Source organism: Equus caballus, chromosome 20 (genome assembly GCF_041296265.1).
Source record: "Equus caballus isolate H_3958 breed thoroughbred chromosome 20, TB-T2T, whole genome shotgun sequence".
NCBI lineage: Eukaryota > Metazoa > Chordata > Mammalia > Perissodactyla > Equidae > Equus > Equus caballus.
This window is the reverse complement of record NC_091703.1, coordinates 15,055,664-15,080,971: the sequence shown is the minus strand read 5'-3', so window position 1 is coordinate 15,080,971 and position 25,308 is coordinate 15,055,664. Positions and strand designations below refer to the sequence as shown.

Sequence of the window (25,308 nt, the reverse complement as noted above, 5' to 3'; positions counted from 1 at the left end):
CCTCTGAGTTCTGGCCTCGCTACCACAAACTAAAAAGCAAGAGCACCCTTCACATTCTCCTCTGTGGCTTGCAGAGCCTTCTGCCCAACGCAGTACCCACCAAGAAAAAACCCATGCCAACAGGATGGCCGACTGAGTCATAAGAAGCACAATTCACAAGCCTGAGCACAGTATCTTCCTTTCCTGCTACAAAAGGGCAGAGAAGGAGATGAAGATGTGAGTCACAGAGTAAGAGTGGTAACGGGAAAATCCCACTGGAGTAGCCAAGGGGATCTGAGAAACGTCTTTGTTGATATGGTCCCTAGCACTCTTTTTTTTCCCAACCAGCTACACTTCAGAAGGGATTGAGAGCCGGATTGCTGCCCTCTCCCCTCCAGTCTGACTCAATAAGCATTTGTTGTATATACACTGACCATTTGCCCCAGGGAGGAACAAGAGCGATGGAGCTGATTAATTTTTATGAGCCAGCCTCAAGGAGGTGCCTGGGGGCTAAAGGACTCCTGACCAGAGATCAGTGCTTTAGGAGGAGGTGGCAAATAGATTTCATTTCCAGATTGCCCGGCTCTGGATGCTGACGGGAAATTCTGTGGCTACTCTGTGATGCGGCGCCCCTCCAAGATCCAGTGGTGAGATGAAGCCATCTCATTGTAGGAGCAGATTCTGTATTTTCACCCTCCAGGCCTATTAAGGAGGTTCCAAGCCCCTTTCTGGCTGCATTTGTCTCACACATTCACATTCAGTCAAATTCAACAAATGTTCGCTTGAGTGGTGTTAACTCCTGGCAAGCGCCATGCTAGGCGCTGTAGAAGCTACAAAAATAAGACCCAATGCCCTGAAGGAGCTTGGGGAGAAAACAAGACAATTACTCTGTCTTCACTTGCTGGCACTTCACAGGCTGACATATCTATTTCTTTTTCATGTGGGAATTAGAGAGACTCGGGTTCATATTCTGACACCAGTACTTGCTTGCTGTGGAACACTAGGCAAAATCCTAGGAGGGATTTCATAAAATTTGACAAACTGATTTAGAAATTCATAGGAAAAGTAAAGGATGGGGACTAGCCGTGACCATTTTAAAGGTGACGACCAAGCTTAGGGGTCCTTCACTGCAGGATATCAGATTAATAGCAGTGTAGAGCTGTCGTGATTGAAGCAATGTGGTACGATGGCAGAACTGAGCAAGTCGAACAAGGACCCCCAAGAGAAAGCCAGAAACAAACTCACGCCAATGTGAAAACTTGGTATGTGACAGAGGTGGCATTACAATTCAATCAGGAAAGCATGGGCTCTCCCAAAAGTGATGTTGAGAGAATCGAATATTCCAATAAAAATTTAATCTCATTCACCATATACACCAGTTCTCTTCTCCTTCTGGGCCCAAATTGGAGTTGCATTTCCCTGTCTCCTCTGAAGTTAGACACGGTCATATGACTTGCTTTGGCCACTGAAATGTGATCAGAAGACATATGCGTCACCTTCCAGCACAGCCCTAAGTGCCACTGTGTGACTCTCCACATTCCCCTCCTTGCTTCAGGGCTCCTGGGTGCCCCTGCATGAGCCACCATCAGCCTGTGCCCCTGAGGGACTGTAGTGAGCAGAGATGCTGCACACCCACAGTGAACAACAGTGTAAACGAGACATAAACTTGGGGTTAAATGTCCGAGATTTGGGGTTGTTTCTTCAGTATAACCTAGCCTATCCTAACTCATACAAAAATAAACCAAAAATTAAACTCCAGGGGATTGAGACCTAGATATGGAGACTAAAATTTTTAGAAAAGGACACAGGCAGATGTTTTTATGACCTCAGAGTATGGAAAGACTTCCTTAAAATGTTTTTTAAAATCATAAACCATAAAGGAAAAGATCAATGTATTTGCATCCAATTTCAAGTCTTCTGTTTGCCAGTAAGTACCATAAATTGAACAGATAAGCCACAAACTGGAAAAGATACTTGCAGTGTGTATAACTGAGGAAAGATTAGTGTAGAACATACATAAAAATACCCTAAAGATCAATAAAGAAAAGACAAACAAGCCCAAAGAAAAATGGGCAAAAGATATGAAAAGATGATAAACATATGGATAAACGGCTGAAATCATTCACTAATTGGAGGAATGCACATCAAAGCAATTTAAACCATTCCACACCAATCAGTTTGGGAAAAATTAAAAATTTGATAATACTTAGAATTGTCAAGGACATAAAAAAAAACTACATTCAAGAGCAATTTAGCCAAATCTAGCGAAGTTGAAGACATGCCTTTCAATCCAATAATAATCCTTCTTTTCAGTCTATTTCCTAGGAACTCCTGCATGTTTGCACAAGGAGACGTATAATCAAGAACATTCTTTGCCAGGCTTGTTTTTAATGGCAAACTAGTAGAAACTATTTAAATACCCATCATCAGCAGAGTAGATAAGTAATTTGTGGTACATACAATGCAATGCTACACAGCCACTTGTGTCAACATGTATAAATCTCAAAAGCACAACATTAAACAACAACAAAAACAATCAAGCCACAGAAGGCTGTGTGGTATGTGTGTCATTTATACAAAGCATGAAAACATGTACACTTTAATAGACACATGCATATATAGGGTTCAGGAAGAGCATGAAACTGCATGGGAATGAGAAACACAACTGGAGAGAGAGGCTAATGGGGTCAGGAACACAGGCTTCTAATGCATATGTATTGCTTGAATTCCTAGGAAAAACTGAAACTCATATAGCACAACTATAGACTAGATTGAGCTTGGACAGAGTGGGGGTGGGTTCACAGATGTTCACTACACTGTTCTCTGTACTCTCCCATTGACGGAACATTTCTTTTTCTTGTTTTTTTCATTTATGACTTCCCAAGGTCTCATAATGAACAAATGGCAAGATGAAGCCCAGATCAGTGTTTTATTCACAACTCCACATTTACGTTAATAAATTTAAAATGAATAAATCCTAATTCTAACATTTCTGTATCTCTTTTGCATAGGCTAGCCTCGTAAGACAGTGATTTTCAAATGTGGCTACACACTGGAATCACTGGGTCCCTGGGCCCAGCCCTACAGATTCTGATTACACTGATCTGGGAGTGGCCTGGGTGGGAACAGTGTCTACAGGTTCCACGTGATTTTAACGTGCGGCTGAGGAGAAGAACTGCTGCCTCAGGAGAAACGGCAGGAAAACTCAGGTTTTAGAATCTGTGGGCAAGAACGGCAGGTCTGCCACCGGCTTCTAACCTCGGGCAACTGCGCCATCAACTTCTCCATCGGCACAATGGGGATGATAACACCTATGTTGTTGGATTGCTAGAAGAACTAAATAAGAATGATGTGTATATATTACCCAGCACAGTATCTGATTCATAGCAGTAAAAAGGGATTTTTCTCCTTGAGATGGATGAATAAAATTCTGATGTATTTTATGGAAGGAAAAATTAGTTATTGTCCTGGATCATCTTATGAGAAATGAACACCAAGCAGATTTCTCAGATCCCGGGAGTGGGCTGAGCATCTTAACACCCTCCCCCGCCCTGTGCCCCAGACTTCCTCTCTTCTCCTCCAGCCCACTGACTACATTGCGAAACAGCTATAAACCTGCTGCTTTCTCAGCCTATCTTATTTAAGTGCGTGCTCAGAATTGTGAAAAGCCACAATTGCATGTTTACACCCAAAATACAGCCCTTCAGCCAACGACTTGGTCTGTTGGATTCCCAACATTTCTTCTTAACTGGTATTATTATCTCAATGTGTAAAATAACACTATCAAAACGATGAATGGAAAATGCTTTCTTTTTCATTTTTTACAATAGAGGGAAAGATGCCGCATTATAAAGCCAGTCTTTTAAACTACCTTGCTCGTGAATTAGATGCCTCTTGACTTCAGAAGATTGGAGTCTGTTTTAAAGGTCTACTGTTACTCATTCTGTATGTCATGAATTACAAAAACAATTTTATGGGGCTGGCCCAGTGGCATAGTGGTTAAGTTTGCGCTCTGCTTTGGCAGCCCCGGGTCCATGGATTCGGATCCCGGTCACGGACATATACACCACTCATCAAACCATGCTGTAGCAGCATCCCATATACAAAGTAAAGGAAGACTGGCACAGATGTTAGGTCAGTGACCATCTTCCTCAAGCAAAAAGAGGAGGATTGGCAACGGATGTTAGCTCAGGGCCAATCTTCCTCATACACACACACAAAAAAACAATTTTATATATTCATCATTTTCAAAACGACTTATTTTCTCAAATCCTTCTTTTATGGATGTGAGAAGAGGGAAGATGAGACGTCTCAATATCAAGAGAGAAAGGACTTTAAGTATGTAGCCTACCATGTGATTTTGCTGAGCAGACCACATCCGTGCTTCAAACAAATGTTTAGTGTGTATCCATCATACATGAGACATGTGGGAGCTGAAGCAATGTATAAGACCTACCCTCTATTGACAAGACACTTGTAAGATATTTTTGAAGGAAAGATACAGGCTTGAAAAGATAACTTATAAGACAGTAAACAACTTAAAGCTAATCACACGTAGAGAGAGTACCAGTGAGAATTCTGTGGAAGGAGAGACCATGCTGCTTGGTGCGGTGAGGAGACCGCAGGGGCAGGGAATGGTCATTGATCTGGACACCAAAGGATGGATAGCCTGGCAGGCCCCACGGGTGGCCTCCCGAGGCATTCTCTCCTCCCTCATTGCTTCCACATCCCTGATTTTGATGGGACAGCAAGAAATGTGTCCACTGCTGGGAAATAAATCATGTCGTAGAGCAATCCTGCTGTCTTTGCAATTGACGGATCCAGGGACAGGGTTAGGGTCCAGTTGTGCCCACTCAAGTTCTGGGACATATTTTCTGGCCTTTTGCCCCACTCCCTTTCTTTCTGCTTGGATTCCTGTCCTATGAAGACATGATTGTGAAAGCTGAACTAGCCTTCCAGTGAACATTATAGGTGACATCACCAAGACAATGAGGAGAGCAGAATACAAGGATGAACAAGTCTGGGTCACTGACGACACTGCAGAGCAATTCAGTCAACCCTGGGACTGCTCATCTCCAAATTTTCTGTTATATGAGACAACTATGCCTTTGTTATTTAAAATACTTTAGTTGGTTATTTCATTACTGATACAGGTGGACCAGGCATTCCAAGGAGGACAGCAACAGCTATGAGCATTTTTAGGGGACGATGAACAGATAAATTTGACTGGGCTGGACTAGAGGGCTTGATAAAGGACGTAAACATTGAGGTCTAGTGAGAAAAAGCATGGGATTCAGAACCAGACAGACCTTGGGTCCAATTCTGGCTTAGTCGTTGACTAGCCATGTGACCATGACAAGTTAATCCACTTCTCTGTATCTAGAGCTCACATCTGTAAAATGGAGATACCTATATATACCTTGCAGTGTTATTGTGTTAAACACTTGTAAATAGCAGGTGTGCAGTAAATGATAACATAATTATTATTTGAAGAGAAGCCTGAAAAGTTAGGTTGAAGACAATAATAGGGAGGCCTTTGACTGCCAGGCTAAAGAATTCAAAATCAATTTTATTGATTATGGGAAGTCCTTGAAGGTTTGCATTTTGCAGCTTTTAATACCATATATAGTATATATATATGTATATACTCCCTATAGAGAGAGTATATATACTCCTTTTAATTATCAATGTTAGCCAGATTAACATATATCCTCACACTAAAAACCTATAAGAAATTACACCAATTCTCCACAATCGATTCCAAAAACAGAAGCAGAGGGAATACTCCCTAACTTATTCTACGAGGCCAGCATTAATGTAATACCAAAACCAGATAAAGACATCATAAGAAAGAAAAACTACAGGCCAATATCTCTCATGAACATAGATGCAAAAACCCTCAACAAAACATTAGCAGATCAAATAGAACAACACATAAAAATTATGCACCATGACCAAGTGGGATTTATTCCAAATATGCAAGGCTGGTTCAACATTTGAAAAATTAATCAGTGTAATCCACTAAAAAAAATGGGCAAAGGAAGAAAAATCATATGGTCATATCAATCAATTCAGAAAAAGCATTTGACAAAATCCAACACCCATTCATGATAAAACCTCTCAGTAAACTAGGAAAGAAGGGAATACCTTTAACTTGACGGAGAGCATCTACACAAGCCCACATAGCATCATACCTCATCTTGAAATACTGAATGCTTTCTCCCAGAAATGGAGAACCACAAATAGAGTCAGCTCATCTCTGACAAAGGAGCAAAAGCAATTCAGTGGAGAAAGGTCAGGCGTCAACAAACGGTTCTGGAATAAATGGATATCCATACACAAAAAAATAGACCTGTGCATAGATCTTAAGCTTTTAACAAAAGTTAACTTAAAAGGGATCATAGATCTAAATGTAAAACACAAAACTATGAAACTTCTTAAAGAAAACAAAGGAGAAACATCTAGGTGATCTTGGGTTTGGTAACAAATTTTTAGATACAACACCAAAATCACAATCCATGAAAGAAAAAATTGATAAATTGGACTTTACTAAAATTAAAAACTTCTGCTCTGAAAAAGACACTGTTAAAAACATGAAAAGACAAGCCACAGTCTGAGAGAAAAGAACTGCAAAATACATATCTGATAAAGGGCATGTATCAAAAATATACAAAGAATTAAACCTCAACAATAAGAAAACTACCTAACTTTAAAATAGGCAAAATATAGGAACAGATACCTCACCAAAGGAAATATATAAATGGTAATAAGTATATGAAAAAATGTTCAACATTATTTATCATTAGGGAATTACAAAGTAAAACAACAAGATACCACTACACACCTATTAGAATGGCCCAAATCCAAAACACTGATAATACCAATTGATAGTGAGGATGCAGAGAAACAGGAACTCTCGTTCATTGCAGGTGGGAATGCAAAATGGTACAGCCACTTTGGAAGACAGTTTGACAGTTTTTTACAATGCCAAACGTAGTCTTACTATACGATCTGGCAATCATATTCCTAGACATTTACCCAACTGATTTGAAAACTTATGTCCACACAAAAACCTCCATGTGACTCTTCATGGCACCTTTATTCATAATCACCAACAACTGGAAGCAACCAAGATGTCCCTCAATAGGTGAATGGATAAACAAAATGTGATGTATTCATGCAATGGTATGTTATTCAGCAAGAAAAGGAAATGAGCTTTCAAGACACAGATGAATCTTAAACGCATATTGCTGAGTGAAAAAAGCCAGTCTGAAAAGAGTACATACTATATGATTCTAATTATATTACAATCTGGAAAAGGCAAAATTATAGAGATGGTAAAAAGATCAGTGGTTGCCAGGACTCTGGAGGGGAGGGGAAGAGTTGAATAGGTGAAGCCATGGGGACATTTTAGGGTGGCAAAACTATTTTGTGCGATACCATAATGGTGGGTACACGACATTATGTATTTGTCAAAATTCATACAACTTTACAGCACAAAGAGTGAACCTTACGTATACAAATTAAAAAATCATTTAGGGCATTGTGGGATCCCAGAATGGAATTCAGAATGTGACTAAATAACATAATTGTATTATAAATGTCTGATACAACCTCACTCAAAAAGGCAGGGGGGAAAGGTGTTGACATAAATAACTTAGGAAATTAATGGAATCTGTAAGAACAAAGGCAAAAGGAACTGTACAAAAGCCCTGTACTCTAGTTGATAAAGTTGTATCCCATGGGGATATGGGTTAACAATTCTGATGCTGTTAAACATATACACAGGAAATGAACAATTAAATAAATGGATGGTGGATGATATCAGCCAATTTCTCACTGTTAGAGAAGGATTTTACAGAAAAGCAAAGGGAGGGGGCTAGAATGATCCATGTGGTAATGGATTAGAGTTGGAGACAACAGTATGAACTCAGGTTTAATTTAATATACAGATTGTTACATATAGAAATATTTATAGATTTGTGTACACACAAAGGTTAGTATACCTACATATATTTCCTCGCTGTGTCAGCTGAGAGACGACAACAGAAGCAACAACACTCGAGGTGCAACAGCATACTTAGTGCCTGAAGCTTGGATTCTAATACCAGTCTCCAATAAAAGAAAGCAGGGCTGTCTGGAGAATGGCTGATTTTAGGACTGGGGCAGGAAATACACAAGATAAGCCTGGAACATCTTGTAGCGCCAGAAGGCAAGGAAGTGCTCAAAAACCAAAACAAAACAAAACTCCACAATGTATATCAAAGGGAAATAGGGGCCAACTGAGAGAATCCCCAATGGCCAAAGATGGAGCAATTTGAGCAACAAAATAAATGAAGTAGCATTGGATTATAATCCAAAGTATAAAATACATGTCTATGAGTCCATACTGAAATAAATTATTGAATAAATAAATAAAGGAGAGAGAAGAGAAATTTCCCAGAGAGAAAAATTCCAAATAATTGACGTAGATAGTCCACCCTGAAGAAGATAGAGCAAAATTCTCCGCTCCTTAAGTGTGGGCTGCCCATAACAGCTTCCTTCCAAAGAGAACAATATGGAAGGGGCGGAGGAGGGGTGGTGGTGGGGAGAGTAATTTGACAGCAGAGGAATCTGACAAACACTGCCTTACCCAGGTGATCATTAATCATTGCAAGTGTATGTCTTGTTTCTCCTAGAGAGTTATTTCATACCCCTAGGGCCAGCGCATGTTTATTAGACTTAAGTTAAAAAAGAAAATGATTTCTGCTCGTGGCTATTCAAATTCTATTAATATCAACCATGCTAAGTCATGTTGACAGAAGGTACCATGATATGAAGTGATGAAATGGCACTTTACCTCCGTGGGCTTCCTCCCCAAAATCAATAACCCAGTCTAATGATGAGAAAAACATCACACAAATCCCAGATGAGGGACATTGTACAAAATACCTAAAACTCGTAAGACTGTCAAGGTCATCGAAAACAAGGACAGTCTGAGAAACTGCCAGAGCCAACAGGCACCGATGGAGATATGGCGACTAAACATAACGGGGTATCCTGGATGGAGGGAGTCCTGGAGCAGAAAAAGGACAGGAGGGCAAAACTAAGGAAGTCCAAATAAAATAGAGACTTTAGTTAATAATAATCTATCAATACTGGTTCATTAATTATAACCAGTGCACCATATTAACATTAGATATTAATAAGAGGGGAAACTGGAGGTGGAATATTTGGATACTCTCCCTACTATCATCTAAATTTTTCTGTAAATCTAAAGTTTTCTAAAATAAAAAGTTGACTTGAGACATGTTTACTTCATGCTGCTCGGAAGCATGGCCTTAGGCCTCTCTCAGAGCCTCTATCCCAAAGCAACACAAAAGGTGACATCTAAGAACCAGAGTTTAGGGAGCTCAGAGACACAGCCAGTCGTGGAAAAATAAGGCTGGAGGTTGAAGCGTTATTTAAATTACAAGCACAATCAACAGAAAAATTACAAACAGCATAACTAACAAAACTGGAGAGAAGAGCCAGTGGGCGGTAACGTGGGTTAAATACTTCTCCTCTTCGAGACGGGAATCGAGAAGCACTATATAAAGTAGCTACACTTAAAACAATTTTTTTTAAATAGTTAAAAAAAAACACTTGTAGGGAGTAGAGCTGGGTTTGGGAAAAGAAAACTTTTATTTTTCACCTGGTAGCATCCTGAATTTGACTGAGATAAGGCCCTTAAGGCAATTCGCCCAGAGTGTGGCACACGGTAAGCACTCAGGAAATCCTAGACAGGAGTGTCGCTGCTGGGCTTCCACAACTGTATGCCACAGCAAGAGGGAACAGGGCCTCAGATTCCTTAGGGCTCTATTTCATAAGCACAATATAACTTAAAAAGTGCAGGAAACGACTATATGGCTCAACAGAGTACATCCCCTCAGTTTTAGTACTGCTTAACGTATAGCATGTTATAATTTTGCAGCCCAATGTTAACGAGTAATTGGCTGATGTACCAAAGTCAGATACTTTTCCAGACAACAGACTCCAGTCTCACATTTACCTGCATAATTAAAAACAAATGATGCCTTACAAATGCTTAATTATTTCTGAATTTCACATTAGAACAATGTCAGCATCTTGCAAAATAGATTTTGATGAATAACTTGGCCACGGCAAACCTTTTAAAAGAAAAATACTGGCTTTGATGATCTGAGATTTTCAGATTATGAGGTCATTAATCATTGCAAGTATATGTCTTGTTTCTGCTAGCGAGTTATTTCATACCCCTAGGGCCAAAGCATGTTTATTAGACTTAAGTTAAAAAAGAAAATGATTTCTGCTCGTGGCTATTCAAATTCTATTAAAAATAATTTCTAAAGCAGTAACCATTTTTCCATCTCTGCATTAAATACAGGAAAGAGTAGGCTTTCAAAAAATCCAGCAGGCTGCCCTGCACATTTTTCACACCCTAATGTAGTGGGATAATAGCAACACCCATTGATAGAGAATCTTTCTCTTTGGTGAGATTGCTACTCAGATGGGTGTCTCTCCCGCAATTCTGAACTCCAAGTGACCCATCCATGCTTCAGGTGGATTAGCACATGGCACTGCACATGCTTCTTGAATTTTTTTAAGCTTCATTGTGTTGTGTATATACTTCAACCACACTATGAGAAAAAGTTCTAAAATTTCTGGAACCCATGGGAGGTCCTTTGGAATCACCACGCCTAATAAATATAGTCAGCATACAGTTTACCAAAAGCTGCCCATAAGCCTGCAGTACGAGCAAAAGCAGAGGCAGCAAGAAGAAGGGATGGCAAAAAGAAGCAAGTTAATTCACGCAGCAGAACCTTGGAGAAGCTCAAGAATTAGAGGCACCAGAGGCCTCTGAAGATGGGGTACAGAGTGGATGAGAGTCGGCACAGAGGACATAGCCTCCCTGATCCTCTCTCCTCCCTCGTCCCCTGGAAGACCGAGGCTTTCCTTCTAGAAGGGTTGCATCAGAGAAGGACTGTCCCCAGAGACACCAGGAGCACCTGAGGGGGGAGGTGAAGAGTCCTACTGAAAACAGAGGTATTAAATGACAAGCTATATTTTTTTTTTGCACATTATTTAATTTGCACATTTTATTGCAATATATTCTCATATATTTTAACCATCTTTATTTCTTTTTCTATTGGGTGTTGGTCTTTTTATTTTTTTATTTTTATTTTTTTATTGAGTTATTGATAGGTTACAATCTTGTGAAATTTCAAGTGTATATTAATGTTTGTCAGTCATGTTGTAGGTGCACCACTTCACCCTTTGTGCCCACCCCCCACCCCACCTTTCCCCTGGTATCCACTAAACTGTTCTTAGTCCATAATTTTAAATTCCTCATATGAGTGGAGTCATACACAGATTATCTTTCTCTCGCTGGCTTATTTCACTTAACATAATTCTCTCAAGGTCCATCCATGTTATTGCAAATGGAATGATTTTGTTCTGTTTTGCAGCTGAGTAGTATTCCATTGTATATATGTACCACATCTTCTTTATCCATTCGTCTGTTGCTGGACACTCAGGTTGCTTCCACGTCTTGGCTATTGTAAACAGTGCTGCACTAAACATTGGGGTGCATAGGACTTTTGGGATTGCTGACTTCAAGCTCTTTGGATAAATACCCAGTGGTGGGATGGCTGGATCGTATGGTAGTTCTATTTTTAATTTTTTGAGGAATCTCCATACTGTTTTCCATAGTGGCTGCACCAGTTTGCATTCCCACCAGCAGTGTATGAGCGTTCCTTTTTCTCCGCAACCTCTCCAACATTTGTTGCTATTAGTTTTAGATATTTTTGTCATTCTAACGGGTGTAAGGTGATATCTTAGTGTAGTTTTGATTTGCATTTCCCTGATGATCAGTGATGATGAGCATCTTTTCATGTGCCTATTGGCCATCAGTATATCTTCTTTGGAGAAATGTCTGTTCATGTCTCCAGCCCATTTTTTGATTGGGTTATTTGATGTTTTGTTGTTGAGTTGCGAGAGTTCTTTATATATTATGGATATTAAGCCTTTGTCAGACATATGACTTGCAAATATTTTTTCCCAGTTAGTGGGTTGTTTTTTTGTTTCAATCCTGTTTTCATTTGCCTTGAAGAAGCTCTTTAATCTGATGAAGTCCCATTTGTTTATTCTTTCTATTGTTTCCCTTCTCTGAGAAGGCATGGTGTCCGAAAAGATCCTTTTAATACTGATGTCAAAGAGTGTACTGCCTACGTTTTCTTCCAGAAGCCTTATGGTTTCAGGTCTCACCTTTAGGTCTTTAATCCATTTTGAGTTTATTTTGGTGAATGGTGAAAGAGAATGGTCAATTTTCATTCTTTTACATGTGGCTTTCCAGTTTTCCCAGCACCATTTGTTGAAAAGACTTTCTTCTCTCCATTGTATGCCCTCAGCTCCTTTGTCAAAGATAAGCTGTCCATAGATGTGTGGTTTTATTTCTGGGCTTTCAATTCTGTTCCATTGATCTGTGCACCTGTTTTTGTACCAGTACCATGCTGTTTTGATTACTGTAGCTTTGTAGTATGTTTTGAAGTCAGGGATTGTGATGCCTCCCGTTTTGTTCTTTTTTCTCAGGATTGCTTTAGAAATTTGGGGTTTTTTGTTGCCCCATATGAATTTTAGGATTCTTTGTCCTAATTCTGTAAAGAATGTCATTGGGATTCTGATTGGCATGGCGTTGAATCTGTAGATTGCTTTAGGTAGAACGGATATTTTAACTATGTTTATTCTTCCAATCCATGTACATGGAATGTCTTTCCATCTCCTTATGTCGTCATCCAATTCTCTCAGAAAGGCCTTGTAATTTTCATAATATAGGTCCTTCACTTCCTTAGTTAAATTTACCCCAAGGTATTTTATTCTTTTTGTTGTGATTGTGAATGGTATTGTGTTCTTGAGTTCTTTTTCTGTTGGTTCATTACTGGAGTATAGAAATGCTACTGATTTATGCAAATTGATTTTATACCCTGCAACTTTGCTGTAGTTGTTGATTACTTCTAACAGTTTTCCAATGGATTCTTTGGGGTTTTCTATATATAAGATCATGTCGTCTGCAAACAGCGAGAGTTTCACTTCTTCCCTCCCTATTTGGATTCCTTTTATTCCTTTTTCTTGCCTGATTGCTCTGGCCAGGACCTCCAGTACTATGTTAAATAAGAGTGGTGATAGAGGGCATCCTTGTCTCATTCCTGTTTTCAGGGGGATGGGGTTCAGTTTTTGCCCATTGAGTATGATGTTGGCTATGGGTTTGAATGACAAGCTATATATTGAAAAGGGAGTCTGACATCCTCCTCCCCTTGCTCAGCTTCCTGGCAGCCAGGATTTCCTCTGTGGAGAAACTCATCAACTTAAAGGAAAGACCTAGATAGAGTGAGAATTGACCATCCGCCAAGAAAACAGGAGCGCCTCCCCCAGAGGCCCATCAGCTGACAAGCCCCAGCCATGCATACAGTTTCCAAATGGCTTGTTTAGCTCCTCACTAAACTGAAAAGACAGCTACAGATCAGATAGTTGAGGGATGATGCTCCATGAAAGATGGAGACCAAAATCAACTGACAAAATTAACTTGGAGGAGACAGACAATACAGGAAGCAAAAGAACGCGTAAAAACTCTAAACTTAATATGCTCACTAAGGCAAGAGAAGATACTATGTTCATGAAATGAGACAAGGATTTCACTTTTAAAAAAGAAACAGAGAACAAGAAAGCAATCTAAAAGAAATTAAAAATGATGGCCAATATTATAAAATTAAAGAGAAGGGTTGTAGATAAAATTGAGGAAAATTCTCAGAATTAGATCAAAAATGAAAGAGATGAGAAATAAGAGAGAAAGGACAAGAAAATCAGAAGATCAATCAAGAAGGTTCAAAAGCTGAGCAGCAGGAGTTCCAGAAACTAGAAGAGAAAAAATGGAGGGGAAAATATTTTGTAAAAAATAATACAAGAGCATTTCTAGAACCGAGGGAATGAATTTCCATATGGAAAGGGCCTACTTTTGTGAACACCTATAGCAATAAATGGAAAAAGGCCATATAAGTTTTTCACCATGAGATTTCAGAACAACATGGACAAAACAGTTTCTAAAATGGAAAAAAAAGGAAATCACAGACAAAAGATCAGAGATTAGAATGTGATAGAACTTCTCCACGGCAAGCTGGGGGTTGCAAGAGAAGGAACAATTAAGGAGAATGATGCCTAATCAAATCGTCAATCAACCATAAAGCTAGAATAAAGATATTTTCAGACAGAAAGGTCTGAAAATTTTTACCTCTACGTCTCTATTTTTTTTTTCCCTGTAAGCTGCTAGAGAACGTGCTTCATCAAAAAATGAATAAACCAAGAAAAAGATGGCATGCGATTCAAGACTAGAGAATTCTCAGGATGGAAGAAGTCCCTAGATGACAGCTAGTGCAGAAAGCAACTAATCTGGATGGCATGGAGACAATGAAGGGCTCCAGGTGGGAAAAGTGGCAGGTTACCTTCAGGTTGGACAGGAAGGAAAGAGACTCTGGGGATGATTCAGGTACAAGTACAGAGAAATCGAAGTACATTTTAAAATGACGCAATTAATTCTAGGGGAAATTAAAAACTACATGAGAAAGAAAACAGTGGTAGTTACAGTGGCTGGGGTGGGGGAAACAGGGAGTTGTTGTTCAATGGGCAAAATGTGTCGGTTATACAAGATGAGTAAGTTCTGCAGATCTGCTGTACAACACAGTGCCCGGAGTTAACACAGTATTGTACACAATAATTTGTTAAGAGGGTAGATCTCATGTTAAGTGTTCACCACAGAAAAAGGAGGGAAGACAGGAGGCAACTTTTGGAGGTGATGGACATGTTTATTATCTTGAGTGTGGTGATGGCTTCACGGGTGTTTACATATCCCCAAACTCATCAAATTATATACATTAAGTATGTCTAGTTTTTTTTGTGTATCAGTTATACCTCAATAAAGCTGTTTTTAGAAAAAAATATTCATATTATAACCTCAGCTATAAACAATATTGCATAGTCATTAACAATCTAAGCACTGAATACTGATTTTACCCAAAACTGTGATGACTATATTGGGAAGATGTTAAGAGTGGAAGTGTGTGTGTATGTGCTGGAGGGCAGGTAGTAAGAAAACGAAAACCTCATCTTCCACAACAGAAAATAGATAATGACTAAAATTGAAAAAAAACAAGGGAATTTTCACATAACTACAGTTTTCAGAAATATGGAAGTAAAGAGGGGGAAAGAAAAGATTTTAGAATACAAAGTGGTTGCCCTTAGAGACCAGGAGGGATGGGCCAGGGGCACCTGTTTTCCATTAAATGCCCTTATACTATTCAGCTTTTGACACCACGAACATGTGTGACTTTGATAAAAACAGGAGTTACTTTTAAAAAAGTAATCAAACCCTTTGAGAAAGTAGTTTCATTCCAGTTGTAATAGTAAAAGCCAAATGCGAGTGATTCAAGGGTATGAATGGCGGTAAGAATGTCGGGGAGGGAAGGAGGACCAATCTCTGGAGTTGAGGTCCAGGCACTGAGGGACCAGTGTGTTAGAGGAGCATCTTCCTAGATGTGATGACGGCATAGGGTATCCCTATACAGGATGCAGGAGAATTGCCTCAAAGACTACTGCAAATATCCAAGTAAAGCTCTAAATGAGGGTGGCGCATATTGACAAAGATTCTCTCAATGGCCTAACTTTAATCAGGTTCCTCTGAGTCCTCTGCTCAACTAGACCCAAACTTGAGTTTTCCTCTCTGTCCTTGTAGAATCCCTTTCGAGCAAGAATTCTGCTAAGTTAGTTTAGCAAAAATCCCCTACCCTTGGCATCTGACCACCCTTGCTATCTTATCACTCTGGCCTGCCTTCAGCAAGAATTCTGTTGAGTCGGTCAAGCAATAATCCCCTTTACCAGTGATATTTCCTCTTAGTAATTTTCTATCCACTGACTCCCCCCTGCTCCTTGGATATAAATCCCCACTTATCCTTGTTGGAGTCAGAGCCGAGTCCAGTCTCTCTTCCCTACGGCAAGACCCCATGGCAGTGGTCCTTACACCATCTCGATGGCTGCCCCTTGAATAAAGTCTGCTTTGTCATCTATTAACAAGAGTCATTGAATAACTTTTTCCTTAATAGTTAGAAGAATATTTTTTCTTCAACAATATGGAAGAAAAGAGAGATGTTAGAGTCTCAAAGTCCTGAAAATTTGTCACACACGTGCTCACCTCTCATCTCAACACCCTCTTCCTTTTCCCAACGACAACAGCTGTCTGCTCGTGTTTGATAAAGCTCCTAGTGTTTGTTTTATGGATAAGTTTGCAGTCTCAAATGCTTTGATCTTACTTCTCAAGAACAAAGAAGGATCTTGAATAATTCCGATGATAATTTCAAGTCTTCATTACATATTTTTGTAGCTAAACAGAACTTCTTGGAATAAAATACTCCCTGTCCAGCTGCATATTTTGTTGTCTACAATTTGATAATCCATGTAGAAAACATAACTTGACTGATATTGACTGAGTGGCAGGGAAGTGAAGGGTGAAAAGCAGACTTGGACTTCAAAGACCTTCCGTAGAACTTGGGTGTAGCACTTGTCACGTGACTCTGATGCTACCTTGGAGCGTCGGTTTTCCTGTCTGTAAAATACGGCCATTGGACTGTGACCTCCAAATCTTTCCTGCCCTAACATTCAAAGATCAAAAGCTTAAATTTGGTTCATGTTTTTCAAAATTTGGAAGATTGGGTTCCATTCTTTGAGAATTAACGGTGAAAGTTTCAAAGGCACAATAAATAATCAGTAGTTAATTATTCTGCTTGGGACCTCCTTCTGCATATATTTAGATATTTTCCTGTGTGTAACGTGAAGACTGATAATGAGGCAGGGGCCACAGGCAAAGTTGGAATGTGTCCTTCCATGAAACTTTGACAAGAATGTAAATTGTTAAATTTGGAAACGAGAAATTATCAACATTTTACTGTCCCCACTACTGGCAGCCTGTTCCATTCCCCCTTTGCCATAAATGGCAATAAAGAAATCAGAGAAAATGGGAAGAAAGGAAGAGTGCACGAGTTTCTGTCTCAGCACATGACAAAAACAGGTGTTCATTTATTGACTAATGATGTTATTTAGCATTAAAAATCACACTTCACTGTAAACGTGTTATTTTAATTCATTTAAAATTCCATGTTAGAAGACAAGCTTTCTTATCTATAGATATGAAACAATTAAAAGCTTAATTTATTTTCAACTATTGAGAAGGAATTTGAGACATTATGAGCTCTCAGAATTATCTGACCCTAGTCCAGTATACATTTATTAGTTGGCTCAACCAAATTGGAACTCCCTTGGCAAGAATTAGGGAAGATGTTAAGTTTAGAATTATACAGCATACATTTTACCTAAGAACAATGCTTATTAAAATTTTTTAAATATTATCCAAAGACTACAGAATTTATTATGTGAGCTGACAGAAGCTCTGTAGACATTCCATCTGCCACTCAAAGGACTGAAAAATCTAAAAACGGGAGTGCACGTGGAGAAACCTCCAGAATATTACCAAGACTGGGAACATACAGTGAACTTTCTGGAAGAACCCACTCCCTGGAAGAGATTTTAAGAAGGGAGGGAATGGTCAGACAATAAACAAAAGGTTATTCTGACCAAACAAGATCACTCTGAAAATAAACTAAAGAGTGAACTAATTACTAGAATAAGAAAATAGAGGCGTCTGAAGTTAAGAGTTCAAGAAGATCTGACCAAGATTGAGGCTAAGGAGTATGCAGTCTCAAAGGAAAGGACAGGTAGTCCAACATGATTTGGAAGATAAACAGAGGGCTGGTTAAGCAACTTAAGAAAGAGAGGAATAACGTGTTTCAGACGGGTGTTTAAGAAACCCAACAGGTATTTTGAAAGTTTGAGGCTAGAATCAAGTGCATAATTTACAGGTTTAAAAAAATGTCATTTCACAAAAAGATTTGGGTTTCCTTCTTCTCTGAGATTATAGAAAGTACTTCAGGAGATAAAAGACTGTTATCTATTTCAGTTTATTCCTTCAATAACTGGATGACTGTAATGACACATTCCAACCTTAAGATTTACGGGAACTTTAGACAAGTGTAGGCGCCTATGATTCTCTCTCTTCCACCATATATCTGCTGAGATGAAATAGGACCACCCTCTCTTGGAAACCTCCAGTGAGGGGGAATTACGTTCTCACAGAATAATGCACTCCAAATCTTTGGAAAAATGAAATAATCGATTCAGGCAAGCATCATCACTGGATGCTAAGACCATCAGGTAAAACCTGTTAGGGAAGATGATACTTTCAAGGTGCCAAAGGGTCACCCCACAGATGACTTGCTAATTGCACCGGGGAAACGGGGAGACCTGGAGGTCGCCCCCTTCACTGAGCGATCAGCATTTTGAATGGGAGGACCACCATTCATTCACGTCTCCGGACGTGGTGCAATACCAAGTATACAGCATCACCTAAGAAAACTTCTTGCCCCAAATCTGAATCCAACCACACTTCTACACTTAACTTTCAGTTCACAGGAAATGCAAGTGATAGAAGTTAAACACCACCAGGACACAGCCAGACAAATCCAGAATGTGGGACATTGTACAAGATACGTGGCCGGCTTGCTTCAAAAAGTCAATCAGGGAGAAAACAAGGTGGGGTGACAGTTGCAGAATAAAATACACACAACCAAATGCAATGTGTGAAGCTTGACTAGATCCTTGTGTTTTGTGCTTTAAACTAAAAAAGATATTTTGAGAACAAATAGAAAAATTTGTGTAGACTGCATATTAAATGATATCAGAAAAGTATTCTGCATTGTCGTTGATGAACTAACGATATTTTAGTAAAATCTGAGGAAGTCTTTTAGTCTTAGGGGGGAAAAAGAGAAAAAACAAATACAGCAAAATGTTAACTGCTGAGTCTAAGTGGTAAGTAAGTGATAATTATATAATTCTCTCAACTTTTCTGTATATTTGAAAATCTTCATGAGAAAAGCTTGGAAAACAGTTTTTTGGTATTTTTTTTCAATAATCTAATCTGAAATCTGCTTCTGTCTGTGCTCACCCGATCATCCTAATTCCACCTCCCTTCTCTTGGCTCCTGTGACCACACTTGTCCAGTTTCTGGGCCTTCGGCTCTGGCTGCCCCAACGTGGTCCCTTTGCCAGCTTCTCGACTGATCAAAGTTACAGGCTCAGAGAGCTCAGCCTTGGCCCTCGCTCTCTCCCGCTCTGCATTTCTCCACTCCCTTAGCTTCAGTTGCTATTATGCCAATAGCATTTCAATGACTCCCAAACCTGAAGTGTCTGAAGTAAATGGATCTGAACACAGAAAGAACCCTTCTTGCTAAAGCCTTGCACTTCAGGGGAAAACCAAGATCTAAAACACCTACTAAGCGACGGCACGTTCTTCTCTCTCACGAAATTCCACCCATCTCAGTTTAAAGGGAAAACGTTAGTATGTTGCAAATCTAATAAACTCCTGATTAATTAACATGCTTGTAGAGTAACTGTCCCAGGTAATTGCACGTTTCAATTAAATCAAGGTTCAACCGCTTTTAAAAATACAATGGCAGGTATCCCTACTTAGCATACACAATATTTAGGACCTAATTAAATTTTAGATTTTTTTATTCTTAAATTTAAAGCACTTTCATGTCAAAGCCATAAATAGCTGTACAATGAGTATACTTAGATTTGGGTTAAACCACAGATTTAAATGATACAATGAGCTGAATCTGTACTGCCTCCAGCACTCACTTGGAATTTACTCAAATTTCAACATTTTGTTATCCTCATTCTTCTTCTTCTTCTTTTTTAATCTCTTTTATACAAAAGTAAATCTGTGAGGGAAGACCCAACGCTAAGGCACTAGTTTCTCATAGAGGAGTAAGAATTCATAAAGGGTTTGAGGCAGAGAAATAAATAGCTAACATAGGGGCAGAGATGTGGAAAACACACAAGACTCAAGTTCAAGAGCAAACGGTTAAACACTTTGAGAGAGCTTACCTTTACCCGAAACTCATTAGTTTTGAGGAAAGCTCTAATATGTAGTGTTTCAGAAGAATGAAGGCAAGTATTTTACCAAGGAGATTGAAAAAAGAAAGTCTCAGAAAAATGCGGATAAATGCAGAATTGTAGCTTGCCTCCACTACACTCTCCAGTTCACGCGGTCCAGCCTCCTCTGTCCCCCACACGCACAGGGCTCACATTTACAACTGCAGGATCAGTCTGCCTATCAATACAGGATTCCTTTGGCTTCCACGTCTACCTGGTTGACATATCAGGAAATTTCCTCAAACTTGAGGTGTCCTAGAAGCCTAGTATCTATTTAAAACCGGGCAAATTTTCATCACCTGAGGGTATGTTCACACTCTAAGCTATGACCAGCACAAGTAACTGTTTTTCTTCACCCAATTCCTTCCTCGTTTATGTAGGTTTCACAAGTGAATGAAAGCATTACCCTGATTAACACAGGGTGACAATTCACTAAGTATCATAAGATATAAACTGCTACATATCCCAAACTACTTCTACTTTGCCTAACAACGGTCATACTTAAATATCAGGTAATTTTTAAAATTTGCCCAGATCACACAAGGTTAGTGATTCCCCAACTGAAATGGATTCTATTTGGCTGAGCAGCTAGGCAAACTCCAAAACAGTCACATTAAAACCAAAATATTTATTTATAAAGATTAAAAACGTTTTCGTTTAAGCTTCCATAATTTTTATCCCCTGCTTTTTTTAAAAAAAGTATGGAGGTCCTTCAGGAGTGGGATAAGTTCGATCAGCTTTGTCGTGTGATCTGCATGTGATCAAGGCATTAGCATAATCAACGTTTCTGAAAGCTCTCGCTTGCAGTTACCTAACGTTAATAGAGGTCCAAAGTAATAACTAAATCTCAACCACGAGAGAAATACAACTTCTGGTTTAGAAATAATAACAATTTAATGGACAAACAAAACATTATCACAGTGAATAAGACATTGAAGCACGGTCCTTTCTTCATTCAACAGCATGAAGAGTTTTTTGTTGTCATACATTTAAAACTCTTTAAAACCAAATTAACTTAACTGGCAACTGTTAAAAAGACTATCACAATAAACAGAGAGACACAAATTTAGCACTGCAGACATTTTACAAATAAGCAAAATACATAGTACCCATGTCCAGAGCTTTCTAGAAATCTCATCATAGGATAAGTCACCAGTTTATCTGATGCTACATTTCAGACAAAATGAACATTTCTAAAAACCTTATAAATATATAAATCCAAACCACAAAACATCTCCTAAATATTATATTTACTCTAAGTACAAATGGATTTTTGGAAATTGCATTCACAATACTATCTAAACTAGATTTTATGAAATCATAAATGTATTTAGCTGTATCTTGGGGCTTAAACTCATTGGGCCACATCCCACATATACATTCCCGTCATACTCACCTTGGGTGTACATATTCCCAAAGTTACTAGTTATACAATTAAAATCAAACCACTATTCTAGAAATGTATTAATTTTTCCTGAACAAGGAGATTGGAACTGGGTCCCCTGTAACTATATCACAAATAAATGTCTCATCACAAACAAGTTAAATAGTCATAGAAATGCCCCTTTCTAAGAGTTATAAGTATTTTAATGTTAATCATCAGTAATGGGTTTTAGAGACTAAAAAGCTTTTTTTTTTTGGCCTAGTTTCTGTGGATATTCTATTCCCTCAAACCTAAAATCTGCTAAACAATTTCTCTCATAAATATATACATTCAGCTTCTCCTACATCATGAAAAGAAGTTCACCACCTCAAGTCACAAAGCTTATGCTTTTATCCGAAATAAACCATGTAAGAACTTGAATCCATTTTAAAACGGTCTTAAAAACAACAGGGATTGCAACACGTTAAGCTGCACTCTGCCACCTTCATTTTACTTCCTTGAAGGGTCTTTCCGAGCTGGGCGTCAGCTTTGTGTGTTTCTTGCCCACCTTTTGGCCTGGCCTACTGCGACACAGTTTTGCACATAAACCTAAACCATTACGTTTTGGGACAACTCAGTACAGTACAGCAAAATACTGAGGTTCTCAGCCCTTCAAACTGTGAGCTAGGACATCTCAATAATTGTTTCTGGGTTTCCACTGCCACAGTTTACCCAAAATTGTTAGGATTAAGTTAAATAAGTCCATAATAGAATTTAAAACACAACAGGAAAAAATAAAACCCTCATAAACTTATAGAACTAATTTAAACGGAACCTCATTGAGGATAAGGAGTGGGGCTGGTTGAACAACGCAGCTAAAAAAAAAAAACTAAACTAACCTGTTTTAAGGAAAGACTTAAACGAAGATTTCCATGAACAATAACTGCTCTGTGGGAATTTCGGAGAAGACTGAGGAGACAGGAAAATAAATCTGGAGGAAAGGGTGTGTCCCAAAGACAAGTGGCCATATTCTGTCATGGAGTTTACTGTGATGCAAATTCCTCAGTGTTTTTAATTCTCTTTAGTAGTGTGGCAAAACAGGTATTCAACTGAAACCACACAAGGGCATGAGGACGAGTTTCCTCCTGGCAAGGGAGCATGGGCAAAGGGAACCAGCACCTCAACTGGAGTAGCAGATAGCAGACCACAGAGAGCAACGTTAACTTAAGAGACAGAACACGTGAAGAGGACTCAGGGGTGCTCCAACAATGAGGGGGGTGCACCCCTTTCAAACAGACGTGTCTTGGAATATTCTCCTCTTGTGTCCACCCTCCATCCTAGACTATCAATGATTATGAGAAGAGGAATCAGTTCCTTCCTAACCTTCCACAAAGACCTCTCCTGTAGGCTAACACGCCTCGCCCCCGGAGTCTGTCCAGCAGAGCTGAGTGAAATCCTGCTCTTTCTCTGGGAAGCCTCACAAGAAGAGCTCCATGCGGGCCCAGCTCATACATTTTTGCCTCTTCTTTGCTAACACCTAAGCAGAAATGAACATTATTACTTCCAGCATACAGGAAAACCAACTGAGTCAACATTTTGATGGAAAACAGACTACAAACGTATGGCCAATGGCTTTGCGAATGTCATGGACGCTAATCGTAGAGAATACAAAAGAAAATAAATGATCAATTACCTAACTTCAAACATGGCAAATGTATGTCAAATTCTTAGTTTGCATATCGATTAAGAAGAAGGTGTCATACAGTCTAGAAATTCATGACAAACACACTGGCAAAAACCATACACCATCAGAATAACAAGGCTCGAAGGGACGAGGCTGACAAAGACGACCCCAAGGGTGACTTTCTTAGATACCAGTAAGTAGATCCCCAAGGGTAAGGAACTGAAGTACAGCAAACCTAGCAACCAAACTAACACCCGGACGGATGTCTGAAACAGCAGGGAGGTACAGTTCCACACAGTCCAATTGTGGGACACAGTGGTAACAGAGTCGAAACTTGCAGGCCTGTAAAATTCTACCACGGGAGTGGAGCTCAGAGACGGGGAGCTCTCTCTCTGCACCTCCATGATGGTGATAACCAGGCAGTTGGAGGAAGTGTGAGAAGGGCTGACGAGAGAGGCCAGCCTCTTGGGGGTCAGCAGCAGCTCGGTGGGGTTCTCTGGCAGGCACTTCTTGCCTTTGCCTCCACAAGTCAAGTTTACAAGGATGTTGTTGTCATCGGGCAGGCTACTAACTTCGTCATCAGGCAGGCACGTCTCGAACCTGCAGAAAGGACAGACGATGACGCCTTGGGGGGAATCCCCAAAGTCTATGATCTTGTAGAGGCATTTGGCACACACCCTGTGACAACACTCCAGCACTTTGGGTTTCCTCTGCTTCAGATTGTATCGATTATAACAGATCTTACACTCGAGCTCGTCAGACCCCTGAGACTCTGCGGCATCTTCTGGCGGTTGACTCGCCATCTTGAATTACTACACAATCTTTGGCCAGATGTCTCGTTGAAGAACGACTTCGGTTAAGGTGTCCCGCTGAATGTCACATCATCCAAATCAGGCAGAGGTGCAAAAAGGCAGGAAAAGGAGTGACAGAGACCAGAAATCTTCCAGGCATTTTCAACTTCTACACATAACTCTCTGTTTCAAACGCATATTAAAAAAGGCCACATGAAGGGTCTGCAAAGGAAAAGAGAGATTCTAATATGGTGAACAGTTCTACTGAAAAGTGCTTTACGGAATTTTCTCAGCCTCAACAATCAGAAGCAGTAGACCTAAGAGGTTAAATACCCTTCATCTTTTCACACATTTCTGCCCCCAGGACAGGAAAGTGTTATCTCCATGCTTACTTAGCTTTTTCAGTCCACAAACAGGATAGTAAAGAAGGAATTAAGACTCCTAATGGTGTAAATACACTCCAGGGCACTGAGAGTGTGGCTACATATAGAGATTTTCTCTCTGAAACTTGTAACAAATTCTGGTTTCTTTGAAAATAGAATGGGACACATACCAGAATAGATACATTTCCAACCAGTTGTCTAAATACCCTCAGTAGTCCTTAGGAACACACAAAAGAAGGGAAACCTTACGGTTAAATGTGCAAAACGTGTTTTCAGAAAGTACTTTGATAGAGATGAGAGCATATTTAAATACAGCAGACTATGCCCACCTTCTAGTGTAAAGAAACCTGTTACATGTGCCTTCAATATTTGACCATTCAAACTTTTTGTTTCGATGCTAGTCTTAAAAACTGTAGTTGTATACATAAATTCACTCAAGGAAGAATGAAGCATATGACAGCTGATATAGCATGATAAACAAGTCAAGTCTAATTCCCAAGAAAGAGAAGTAAACACGATAACACATGCACAGTCATATCTCGAAACACAAAGAACTGCTCCTGCAAGGCCATGGAGAAGTACTCAAAGTGCACCTGCTTGCCTACTTTATTTCATGTGAACTCTACAGGGAACACAAAGCGTCATATAATCAGCAGTTCTTAACATTGGGCCTTAGTTGCTATTACCGGCTTTGGTCTAATGGCTGAAGGTTGATTTCAAGGGCACAGTCATTTCTCAACTATTAACACCAACAGAGGGGAGCAACAATATGGGAAATCTCCAAATAATTTTTATTTTGCTCTAATATATGTGATTTTTTGGTAGTAGATTTGTCTTAAATTATGTTTTGCTTGGAAAAATACCACAATGTACTTAAATTTCTGAGCATACCCCCAAGCAATAACAGCAGAAGGCTGCCATAACAGTTCTGACAAGTAGAGTGAAACTACGCTGGCATTTAAAATTTGCTATGGACCATATTGCCCTAACAGAGAAGAGGCAGTGGGTAGCTAAACTCGGA

At 39.5% G+C, this 25,308-nt stretch overlaps 1 protein-coding gene across 9 annotated transcripts in view; it reads right to left on the bottom strand.

The window, feature by feature from the left end:
• Positions 1–25,308, bottom strand: part of RNF182 (ring finger protein 182) — a 113,691-nt gene that overhangs the window by 28,657 nt on the left and 59,726 nt on the right. For 6 of the 9 annotated variants that reach the window (XM_023624475.2, XM_070244115.1, XM_070244116.1 and 3 more), the window contains one exon: positions 20,942–24,126. The exons of 2 other annotated variants lie outside the window; for them this stretch is intronic. In XM_023624475.2, coding sequence (XP_023480243.1) covers positions 23,173–23,916 — 744 coding nt within the window. In that variant the 5' untranslated portion in view covers positions 23,917–24,126 and the 3' untranslated portion in view covers positions 20,942–23,172. Of the gene's footprint in view, positions 1–7,989; positions 8,104–20,941; positions 24,127–25,308 lie in introns of those variants that run through there. One more of the 9 variants, XR_011429514.1, reaches the window with a different exon arrangement.